The sequence below is a fragment of the Corticium candelabrum genome, chromosome 21 (assembly GCF_963422355.1).
Source record: "Corticium candelabrum chromosome 21, ooCorCand1.1, whole genome shotgun sequence".
Classification (NCBI taxonomy): Eukaryota; Metazoa; Porifera; class Homoscleromorpha; order Homosclerophorida; family Plakinidae; genus Corticium; species Corticium candelabrum.
The window spans coordinates 986,439-998,437 of NC_085105.1; the positions used below are offsets into that span (position 1 = coordinate 986,439).

General features: G+C 40.6%; 4 protein-coding genes and 1 pseudogene across 7 annotated transcripts; 1 reads left to right on the forward strand and 4 right to left on the reverse strand.

Annotated features, from left to right (window-relative positions):
* Positions 1-124: 124 nt before the first annotated feature.
* LOC134196585 (erlin-2-B-like) lies at positions 125-1,360 on the reverse strand. Its single transcript, XM_062665760.1, has one exon. It carries the CDS (start codon positions 1,326-1,328, stop codon positions 333-335), a length of 996 nt encoding a protein of 331 aa, XP_062521744.1. The 5' UTR covers positions 1,329-1,360; the 3' UTR covers positions 125-332.
* A 962-nt stretch (positions 1,361-2,322) lies between these two features.
* LOC134196794 (SPRY domain-containing SOCS box protein 1-like) lies at positions 2,323-3,659 on the reverse strand (annotated as a pseudogene).
* LOC134196727 (uncharacterized) lies at positions 2,323-7,789 on the reverse strand. Of its 4 annotated transcripts, none has more exons than XM_062665945.1 (5): positions 7,172-7,789; positions 6,163-6,234; positions 3,486-6,109; positions 3,316-3,406; positions 2,323-3,244 (listed from the first exon to the last, which is right to left on the reverse strand). In XM_062665945.1, exons 1-3 carry the CDS (start codon positions 7,773-7,775, stop codon positions 3,852-3,854), a joined length of 2,934 nt encoding a protein of 977 aa, XP_062521929.1. In that variant the 5' UTR covers positions 7,776-7,789; the 3' UTR covers positions 2,323-3,244; positions 3,316-3,406; positions 3,486-3,851. The 4 variants fall into 4 exon arrangements, with proteins under 4 accessions (XP_062521929.1, XP_062521930.1, XP_062521931.1 ...); XM_062665946.1 differs by having other exon boundaries at positions 2,323-3,101; positions 3,213-3,244; positions 3,316-6,109; XM_062665947.1 differs by having other exon boundaries at positions 2,323-2,607; positions 2,666-3,244; positions 3,316-6,109.
* A 217-nt stretch (positions 7,790-8,006) lies between these two features.
* LOC134196729 (uncharacterized) lies at positions 8,007-11,005 on the reverse strand. Its single transcript, XM_062665950.1, has 9 exons — positions 9,873-11,005; positions 9,732-9,806; positions 9,566-9,613; positions 9,196-9,340; positions 9,065-9,128; positions 8,927-8,993; positions 8,784-8,849; positions 8,663-8,714; positions 8,007-8,260 (listed from the first exon to the last, which is right to left on the reverse strand). The coding sequence occupies exons 1-9, from the start codon at positions 9,916-9,918 to the stop codon at positions 8,179-8,181; spliced, it is 645 nt and encodes a 214-aa protein (XP_062521934.1). The 5' UTR covers positions 9,919-11,005; the 3' UTR covers positions 8,007-8,178.
* Positions 10,437-11,969, forward strand: LOC134196795 (cholesterol 24-hydroxylase-like). The gene has a single exon (XM_062666015.1). The coding sequence runs from the start codon at positions 10,437-10,439 to the stop codon at positions 11,967-11,969; it is 1,533 nt and encodes a 510-aa protein (XP_062521999.1).
* Positions 11,970-11,999: the final 30 nt, after the last annotated feature.

Below are 11,999 nucleotides of genomic sequence, written 5' to 3' on the forward strand. Positions count from 1 at the left end.
CACTGCCTGTGCATGATGGCAGTATCTACAGTCTATTTCACTTTCTCTGCATCTTGTAGTATTTGCTAGTGCACTAAGTGACAGACACACGCTACCATTGTTCAGTAGAACAAGTTTGTTGTGCTTTCAATTAAATAATATTTCAAGGTCCAGAAATTATCTTATTTGCTTGCTCAAAAGCCGACTAAGAACAGAAAAATTGTGTTCCAGCAATACTGGTAGCTTGTTTTGAGAACATTAAAATCAACAAACAGCATCCATGGCAATCAAATCACAGTATCACATTTCACTCACAATTACACTCACAAGCACACATGCTGCACATTAGCTACTTAATTAAGCTCACTAATGTCTTCTGAAGTACTATTTACTTCACTAGCTGCCATAGCCATACTGGCAAGATTGTTGTCCACAAAAAACTTAGGTATACTAGGTCCAAAGTACAATTTTGACCTTGTGGTAATTGCTTCATACTGCTTCAATGCCAAATATTCTGGTGATAGAAGCAATTTGTTAGCTTCTGCTTGCTTTTGTGCGCTATAGAATTCTCCATCAGATTTTGCTTTTTGCCTTGCAAGAAGAGACTCATCTTCAATACGTGAGATTTGCCTCTGACTCTCCTTCTCAGTGACCTTTTGCTGATATTGAATTTTGGATACCTGTGCAACTTTTTCTGCTTCAATGAGAGCTCTCTTCCTTTCCGTTTCTGCTTCCTTTTCGACAACTTTTTGTTTCTGCTGTGCAATCATCAGCTTTGTCTTCTCTTCTTCCATCTTCTCATAATTCAATTTAATCCCCTCTGGTATCTTGGGTTTAGTCACTCGAACGGCATGCACGTGCAAACCTGGCGCCATAGAACCCAGATCTTTTTCAAGTGCAGTCTTAAGGTTTTCATCAATTTTGTCAAACAAGTCGATGTAGACCTCCTGAACCGAATGACCGCTGCAGAATTGATTCAACTCGTGATGCACCTTGTTGAAAATCAACGCACGATCATAGTCGACCGTGTACCTCTTCACCACTTCATACACGCGGTCTGCATCAAGAAAATTGACCACCTCTACACGGTCGAAGTAGATCATCACACCACTGCTTGTTCCACACGGAACATTCTTTACCTCGTCCGTTTGCAGCGTCGTTTGTACGGAACGGTATGAGGTGATGGCCGGTAGCATGAGGTGATAGCCCGGGTTACTCGTTTCCTTCAGTAAAGCCCCACCTCGATAATACACACCGACGTGGCCCTCATCGATCATATGTAAGGACAAATGCAGCATAAAAGCTGAAGCACCTATCAGAACAGCCGTAGCGGCTGCGATTGCCGACATGTTTGGATGCACTAGGTAGACCAAGGTCTGGATGCACGAGGCAGCAGGATGCACGAGGCAGCAGCATGCACAAATATAATTTTCTTAACTAGCAGTCGGAAATTAAGAATCCTTAAAGAAGAGCTGTTAATTAAATGCTGTCTTACTTCTGTATCTACCTGGTTGTTTGTCTGCACAGACTTGTTGATATATTATAATTTACACATTTTATGACTGGCACAATTAAATCTGTACAGTAGTTTACACATGCAATTTAAATTCTGTTAGATTTACAATGATGCTGTAAAATTTTGAGCTAAAAGAATAACATCTTACCTACAATTTATATAGGTATTTCAATTATTATATATAATTGATTTATTGGAGTAACATGACAAATACAACTTAGTTTCAAACACTGTCACCACACTTCCGCATTGATAACTTTCTTTTTACTACCTGCAATTAAGTGCTAGGAGAAGTACGTTTCACTGCTCACATCATAACCGAGGACGGATATTGCTCACAAACACATTTGTACTTATCCTATAGCTTCATGCATCAAGATGCTGAAACGCTAAAATCTCATTTATTTGCAGCATTTTTAATGCTTGTGTTGTGTTGAGCACGCGTTTACAGTATTTACTAGACTGCCTATACACTGTCAACAGCATTACAGTATTGATAACTGCATATAGATATAGCCTTCATAAGTGCAGGTACAGTATACATATATGCAATCCCATTATGAGCTGGGAGTACTGTACTCAATTGGAATTTGTTAAACTCCAGCATATCTAGCAGCATGTCTCTTGCATCAATTTATTGCACAAGAATAATCTTAAAGCGAATCAACACTGACAATGGCTATAATACCCTGGTTACCTCCAAACACTACAGACACCGCTAGGCAGCTATACTCTTAGAAATACTGCAAGACATAACAGTCAAACGACAAGAATGTCCACTTACCTTCATTCTCAGACTACGAATATAACGACTGGTATACAATTGGTGCTCATAACAAACAAAATGTAATTTGACTACAAAATACCTCAAATACAGAATCAATAAAACATTTGATGTAAGCAATATAAAAGTACAAGTAGGTATGGCCAACAGAGAGTCCATTGTCAACTTGGGCCTCGAGGTTAAGTTAATTAATAAACTGGAGTAGCTGATTCAATGTATCTAATTAACGATCGAGGCAGAGGCAACTCACTCACTTGATGTAGTCAGATTCTACTAAGTGCCTTTCTTGCTGTCCGTGTGCATAAATCTTTTAACTCAGGTGGTTGCCCTATACCCCACCAGTACCACAAATCAAATCCATAAAGACATTATTAGTGCTCACATACTTTGGAACTCTCCCCAGTATACAAGTTCTACTTCCGTGCGACCCATACACAGCAGACACTGAGGGATATAGACACAGCCCTTTTAGTCCTCCAAATGCTGTTCCCAAATAACGGCCTTCAGCTTCATAGCCAAGTGTTCCCTTGTCCATATCCAATATACACACGAAATGTAATGGGTAACCTGTAGTCAGAATCTTTAAATGTTCTTGGAAATTTGATCAGATCTTCATCATCATGTCTTGTAACTAAAAGGCATTGATATCCAATCCCCAACTACGTTCATTCATCCTGAGCAGTGGAGAGGAGCATCTTTTGTAGCCACACCGGCGACTGCACAAGACCCCATAGTTTGTGCCATGTCAGCTCCCATACATGTAAGCCTTTAGTGAATCCAACCTTGCCTCGAGCACTGTCAGTTATCTGAGCAACAGGATTTCTGTAGAGAGTTACAGAGTTATCATTTTTTATAGAGATAGTAGACGAGCAGTCGGATGGGTTCCATGTATGATCAAGAACAAGAGACGACCATGCACTTAATCAAGCTTACTAGTATAGTATCACCGTCGCTACCTTCATCAGCTATAAAACAGACGTATGTTGTTAGTAGGTTCAGTAGGTTCAATAATCACTAGGTTGAGCCTAAGTTCTACCTTTTGTACTTCCGTCGTTGTAGTTCCTCATGATATCGCTCTACACAGAAAGAGCCTCGGAATACCGAATCAATCAATAAACAACATTTCACTAAACCACAATAATAAAATATTTACTGAGTTGTTTAAATGAACTAGTTTCTGTGTCACTGCAACTACTGTTCACATACAAGTCTGATCTCTCCACTGTGTAGAGAGCCTACAGTATGTAGCTTCAATCTCAGTATAACTTGCAGTTGCCTAAGTTCCTAGGCTTGGCAGTCTTTGTGTCGCTTAGAAGTTACAGTGAAATCCGGTCAGAAGTCCAAGGGCAGGTGCTCCCTATTCTACCAAAACTCAAGCATCACCTTTGAAAAGAACGCACTAAAACGTGCAAACCAAAGATATTGAAATATCTTAACCACCAATGAAAGTATACATGCTGTGTATGTACTAGTGACAGAGTGTGTACAAACATTTACATACCCAAAAATCAGTACCAATAACTATAGCAAATAATAATGGCCAGCTAAAACTTACAAAGTTTAGAGTTTAGACTATAAATCCCCATTAAAAAGTGATAGCCAGTCCTTACTACCTGGCTGATCTTGACCTTGCAAAACATCTATTTGTTTTTCCACTACAGTTAAGTCAAAATCAAGTGCCGGCCTGTTCGTCTCATCCATACTTCTCACGGTGTCTTGTATGCCACAGAAATGTTCAAGAGCAGTTTCAATCTCGTGGTTATTCTGACAGTTGACTGCAAGTTCAAATCTTGATCTCAGTGTCTCTTTGTGTTCATCACCATTTAGTTCCTTTAACATGTTATACGATTTTTCAAAGTTTTTTCCAGCATCTAAGTAGTTTCCCCGGAAAGCTTGACATTGACCCACATTTGCACATAAAATAGCAAAGTCTCTGTGGTTGTCAGTCAGTTCCTCCTGAGCCTTCAATATGTCCATGAACGTTTTCTCTGCATCTCCATAGTTACAGCAAGCCATCTGTGCTATAGCAAAACTGTTTTGACTCAGCAAATAATCAGGATGATTACGGGGCTTCTTTAATGTGCAGCAAAGGCGATGACCAATACGAGCAAATTGCACTGACTTGCTTCTTGTAGTAGGATCTTCTCCCCGACTATATACTGAACTGCATTCTACCAAAGTCCTAATACCCAAACTGCCACAAATGAATCCAGGCAGAATTACATTAGGGTGTAATTCCACTGGGTCCCGCTTTACAAAAGCTGAAACAGCTTGCAAGTAGCATGAATTACCAATGCTGACATTACTGCGATCTCCTCTATTTGCCTGCAGACACAATGTGTAATAATAGAGGCCCTCTAGGTTTTTTTTCTGTTCACAACTCAAACAATCAAAAATCTTCTTCGCAACATCAAGACAACTCTGGGCTTCACACAAGCTGCCTTCACTTATCAGATCATGCACCAACCAAAACCGCACCTGGCACTCATCTACTTCACTATAAACACTGGAAGCTGCCTTTACACAAGACTTATAGAAGGCTAGTCGTTCTTCAGTGTTAATAAAGATGTCAAACAAAAAAGGGCAATAAAGAGCTGCAGAGATATATTGATGTTGAAAACCTGTTGAAATGCAGTTGGTAGCTTCTCTAACAAACTGCTTAATAATGTGGCTTGTTGCTGAAAATTCTTCTTTAACCGTTGATGCGTCCTTTGCAAACTGTTCACTTAAATTCTTGACTAACTCTGCACATGCACCTAGCAAAGACATACTTGCTTCTTGAAATACAGGATGAAAAACGGAAGCCGTTTGTGGATCTGAGGCCAAGCTGTGACCAAATTCACGAAAAACCCGATGAAGCTCATACCAATTGCTCTGTGGTTTTGCCTGGATACAAGGCAAACCCCAAATGGTCTCTGATGAATCCTGACCAAGAACAGCATCAGCTAGCTCTTTGCTAAAGCTACCAGAAAATACAGACAGTTTCACAAACTGCTTCTGCTCATGCAGAGACCATCGCTCAAATGACATCTTCAAAATCTGCATCAAGGACACATCTCCATCATCAAACTCCAGTACACTAGCGAGCTTCTCTTCCTCATTTTGAAGCTTTTTGATGAGATCAACGCAGCGAATTCTGTGTGATCCTACTAATGAAGCAGCAGCATTTACAGTAAGAGGAATGTTGCCACAAATATTACAAACATGTTGAGCTTCTTCTTCTGTGCAGACGTTACCAGCAATTTGAAAGAACAACTTGCTTGCATCACTAGGCTGCAGTGTTTCCCATGGCAATATACGCATGACTATTCCTTGCTTTCGAATTCGAAACCGTCTCTGTGATGTCAAAATGCATTTGATCCTGCCCCTACTATTCAGAACTATGGTAGCTATGAATTCTTTGAATGTAGCCAACTCATTCACAACAGACTCACAGTTATCAACAATGAGCACATAGTTGTTGTCGTTCATTTTTATCCACTGCCTAAAATTATCAGCAGAATTTGCAGTAGACTTAGGTGGGTAACCAGTTAACTTCTCAAAAAAATGTTGGGCCCATGATGCTTCTTCCAAACATTGCTGTATGTCAATTAGACAAACTTTTGTACATGGATGCTCCATTTGGAACTGACTAGCAGCTTCCTGAGCAGTTCGTGACTTGCCTGATCCAGTACAACCAAACAGACCCACAACAGAAACACCTGATTCCGGTAACAAATTTTGTTTTATTGATGCAATGTCTCTCTCCCTTCCTATGAAAGGAACACCTAAGTGGTCAGGAAAAGGGCTTTCGGCTACTGTAGTATTCTCTGCAGAATGAGTTTCTCTTGCTAAACAGAGTAAAATTGAAATATGATAGAACATGACAGGCCAAATTCTCTACCTTCTGTTGAATTCAATGTTGATGTTGATGCAATGACTGGATGTGTCCGTGGACAAGCGTCAGTGACAATACCTAAATATAAATACAAAATAAGTTCTTTGCCTTTTCATAATCATTAAGAGACAAGATACAACAATGTCCAAGATAAGAGCCAAATGTTGATCATAAAGTTCATGTAAAAAAATTAAAAAACAAGTTCCCAATACAGAAAATCACTATAGAATAGATTGATCACCTGACTTACTCTCTTATCTTAAGACTGCTAAAGTTCAGCTTCACTGCTAAAAACTAGTCTATCACAAAGCTATATAAAATGTCAATAGCGCTTTTCACCAATGCACATCTACTGTTGCTACTAAAGACTGGCTTGAAAGAACATGTAATCTTGGCATAATAAATCACACATTTCCCACCTTCCAATAGACAGTGTGCATGTCTGCAACATGTTATTGTATCAAAATAACCACTTAGGTGCTATCAAGTACATGATGGTACTTGGTGTGTGATACTGTACCTATACAATGTCCTGCATGCATGTTTAAAACATGAAAACAAACTAGATACCCTAAACCTAGATGTGTGTTAATTTACAATTACCAAAACATTCTGCACATCAATCGAAAGACACATGTGACCTTATTTCCAACAGTATGACTACGGGTGCATTCGATTGGGCACTTCCAGCCTCTTCCAGAAGAGGCTTCATGTGCACGCCCCTCTCCCAGCTTCTACAGCTCTGCCCCTATGGCTGGAAGAGCCAATTCTACCACCTCTGCTGCTGGTTGGAAGAGCATGCCCCTCTTCCAAACTCTTCTGGAAGAGGCTGAAAGAGCCCAATCGAAAGAGTCAAGCCATTACAAGTTTTGCCAAACCTACTGAGTTCCCACCATTCCACTGACCTGGCTGCAAGCACCTAAAAGTGGAACCATTCTCAGCATATATTCTCTCTGCGTAGACTACCACTCAAACAACACAGTAATTCCAATCAATATAAACAATTAAATCTTACCAGATGTCCCGAGAAATGCACATGAAAAGGGTTGGAACAAGCCTTTCACGTTTCCCACTTGTTTTGGACCTCGAAACAAGTCAGTTTGTTTTGTCAATCGACCATACAAAACTTTTGCCGATGAATACTCATGATCATCCAGTAACCATTCAAGAGCACCCAATTCTTCACTAAAACGTGTATACACGCTGTACTTCGGCAGTCCTCGAAAAGCGCTAGGAATGCGAGAGTCGATAATTTCTTCATTCAAGAAAACGGGAATAAGCAGTGATCGGTCAAGCGCCATGATGATGTTGTACATGGTGTCACCAATGGAATCTTGCTGTTTAGGTTTGTGCAGTAGTGCTTCTGAAACAATGGCTACTACAAATTCTGCAGATGAGGCCTGTTCCCGCAGCCAAACAATCCAGTTTTCTGGAGGCTTCGTGAGATGATGGAGGAACACGTCCGCCTGAACTCCATTGGAGACAAGCCAGTTAGTGAATTCTAACACAATGTCTCTTTCGCGCGACATTTCATCTAGAGGGGCACCGTCATAGTACATTACGAACACCGTAGCTCCACCAGCAGCAGCCATAGCTATGACGCAAAGACATCCGGGCATCCCATGGTGAGGAAAGGAATCAGGTGTAAGAAACGACAAACAACACAGCAGCAAGACCTTCAAAAGTGAAATGCAGATCGAGGGTGTGGCTAGATCTAGAGAAGGGAGCAGATGCAGGTAATGTCACATTGTGGTGTATGCGTGTTGACGGCGACCCCTGAGCGAATCCAAACCATTTGCGAATAGTTCAATTAACCCATGGCCATTCGCGAATGGTTCAACCCATCTGTGCATCACTTAGGGTTGGAACAGACAGCGGACTGGCTACCTTTACAGATGTTGCAAGGGTCAGTCATCATCGTTTCTTCCCAGCACCAAATCAAGTTTAAATATTTAAACTGACTAATTTTCTAAAATAAGAACAGAAGTGTACGTGAAAGTTAAATGCACTCTGGTCTACACTTCAGATTTGTAGCTCTTCTAGTTTCTGCTTTCTCACAGCCAACTCACTTGTTGCTCTGCTCCTTTCGTCTTGTAGCATGTCTCTGAATGAGAACAACACAATAATGAGAATGGCTACTCACACGTCTACTTCAAATCCACAGAACCGCATGCAGTGACAAAGCATAAAAAAGAATGTTAAAATTAATGTAGATAAATAAATGAAGTAGAAATTAAAGCCAAATAGATCACCTAACATATGATGAAACAACTGATGTAGAAATGGTTTAATATCATGATTGAATATAAATGAGTGAGTAAGTATATAGATAAGCAACTAAACAAAGAAATAAAATAGATAGATGCTACAGTACGTAGTACATACAAATAAAATAAACCAATAAATGGCATATGAGGGCATAGTCACCCGTATAAACTGTAAACATATACTAGTACATATGCCATAAAACACACAATCATGACTACATATTTGTCACCACACTAACACAACTATCTTCCAAGTGTCATCCTCAATTTCAGAAACTGCTCGAAGCTTATCTATTGCACAACACACGCACATGTACTGAGTCTCTAATTGCTCATCCAGAAAGACAGTACAACTGTTACCGTTTCGGTCAAGAATCTTCTCTAGTTTTTCTCTTGTTTCTTCAACAGACTGTCGTTTTTTGTCCACTAGAATGCAGATAGGTAAGCCAAAATCAGTCTTACAGTCTCTAACCTTATAAATAGATCTTAGAATGGTCATGTACCAGTCTCCTTTGCTGCTGCCTGCTTCTGAGACAACATTGATAGCTCTGTCTGCATTAATATATCAGACTGTGAAAACAGCATCAAGACATTAACCTAACAAACATCTTGCTTATTAATCAAGCACAGTCATAACTTACGTAGATTTTCGGAGCTGATCTGAATTTGTCGGTCAATGCAGCCATAACTTGTTCAAACTCAATCCTACAAAAGCATGCACATGCAGCCATACACTTCGAAAGTATAAACAAAGACTATAGTGGACACTTACACGTCGTTTGCCTGACAAACTCTTTCCTCTTCTGCAAAACGATGGAGATCTTCCAGTCTCTTTCTGTTTGAGTCTGTCAGGTCACCGAGTTTCAAAATTTCCAATTGAGTTTGATCAACTTTCTGTAAGGCCATACCAAGAGACTCTACAAACACGTACCTTCTATTTACCGTCATTGACTCAACTAAAACCAGCACATTTCATATATTTTAGACCAATTTAATTAAACCCTCAAGACGGCAATGTTAATCAAGATTATGTCTAGATAACAGCATATACAGTTACAGTTAGTAGTACAATTCCAATCACATCGTTTGAGTTTGAGAACTGTAGGTAATGATGTGTTAGACGTAATGCACATACAACTTACCCGCCACCTTGGTACTCTTTTCAGCCATTTGACGCATTCTGAAGTTCACTAAAACATTACAAATCACGGCGAGACCTTTTCAGTTAGCCTCATACGTTCCAAGTAACAGAAAATAGATACGTTTACGCCATATAATATTCGTAATTAATTAATTATTGATTCCTGCCTTGTTCAAGTTTGCCGTTTGCGGACACGCGTCTTGCTTGAATTGATTTGAGGTGCTGCTCTAGCAGCGAGCGCTCTACGAATCACACAGAATTCAACACATCTCACGACATCAAAAGTCAGAAAACAGAGAAAAACTTGCCTTGAAGAAGGCATTTCACGCTGTCGCGTAAAGGCTTCAATTCCATCGCAACTAGATTCCGTCGTTTCCGTTTAAGTTAATAACAGAACAGAAAAGCAGTCAAACTCACGAATTGAATGTCTAGCAAACTGTTATTGTCTTTGCCGTTTCGGGTTTTACTGACTGATGATGTGAGTCATCCAGGCGTGCGTCACCGGTAATCAAGCAAAGTACCGCCTCAGTCATTCTCAGCCATATAACCATTTGGCCTTCAATCGAGGCAAACAGTAGCGTTTACACCACATGTTTACACCCATTCTCTGTACAACTTCAACTTTTAGGCAGGCACTCGTAATATGACCCTTAGGTTGGAATGTTTACAGCGCAAGTATGGTTTCATACTTCTGGAGTAGGTGGGGACTAAGACCACGCCCATATGGACTTGCTGTTTACTTTGATTTACACTGCACTGGAAAAGGCTGCATACCGTCGTTGTCCAGCTGAGAGGAGTGATCTTCAAATGCATGAGCTTCAGTCCAGGCTGCTATTGTGCACTACTTCCTAGCTAGCATCGAGATCTCTAGGATGATGCTATTCGTCTACCTTTGCTGTGCTGCACTGGGCTTCTCTTGCCTCATCGCATTGTCATTCACGGCTCTAGCAGTATTGCTATATCGTAAGCGCTATCATTTTCGGATGATTCCCGGTCCGCCAATCAAGGATTTTTTTCGTGGCCACGTCTCTGAACTGAGAGAGCGATACAAGCAAGGCAAAGCGTTCCACACGTGGCATCTAGAACTCTGCCAGCAGTATGGAAATATTTTTATTCTGTGGACAATGCACCACGAAAGAATTTACGTGTGCCATCCAGATAATGTAAGAAAAGTGTTGGTTAACTCAATCCACTCCAAGTCACCCGATATCTATCGAAAGTCTTATGCTATCTATGGAAAGCGTTTCCTTGGTTCTGGGTTGGCAAGCAATGTTAACCATGCTGACTGGCAAAGAAGGCACATTGCTATTGCTCCTGCATTCCAGACAAGGCAACTACGTCATCGAATGTGTGATTTCAATGATATTACTCGTAGATTCATTAGTCGGCTGGAAGGGTCAAAATGCAAGGTTTTGTCCATGAAACAACTGTTTCCTCTGTTAACAGTAGAATTGATTGCAAAAGTTGCTCTTGGACTGGATAGTCAGACGATTCAGGACAGTATCAGCAATTCTAGCATCCCCAGAGCCTTGGCTGCTGCATGCAGAGGATATTTGACTGAACGTCTCAATCCACTCCTATGGCTCAAACCATGGAAAAGAGGTACTCTTCATGGCATCCACAATGCTGTTGAACAGATACGCCAAATTTCAAAAGACTGTATTTGCAAAAGGCAAAACGAGTTAATGGCTGGAAGCGAAACTCCCAATGATGGCCTTGATCACATCATCAAGATGGCACAAGTGCACCCTGATTTGACACTGGAGGACCTGATTGACGAAGTTGTTACAATATTTGTGGCTGGATTTGATACAGCTGCTACAACATTGTGTTTGGCAATAAGAGAACTGTCACAAGTGCCAGATGTTGAAAAACAACTACTTGAGGAAATCACCCAAGTCCTTGGTTCACGGAGAAACGTTGAATTTGAAGATCTGACAAAGCTGCAATATACCACTGCCATTATCAAAGAAGTTCTTCGTTTATATCCAGCAGCTTATGCTACCATTCGCCAACTGCAGAATACTCAGTCAATGTGTGGGGTAGAGGTACCATCTGGATCAAATGTTGTTGTCAGCTTCTATGTCATGCATAGACTACCTGAATACTGGAAAGAACCAGAAAAATTCTCTCCTAACCGGTTCCTAAACCAAAACAATGGAAGCATCCATTCATTTACATACTTACCCTACAGTGCTGGACCGAGGATGTGTCTGGGTAAGCAGTTGGTTACTATAGAAATGAAAGTAGCTCTAGCTCTACTCTACCAGACATTCCGCTTTGAAGTGATGGAAGACCCAGACACATGGGGACTGACTCAAGACATGATACTTCGACCAAACACAGAAATCAAGTGTAAGCTCCACCTTAGATCAGAAGACATTGAAAGACACAAGAAGACTTAAACATGTAGTGGGCCCTGCTAGACTAGTTAG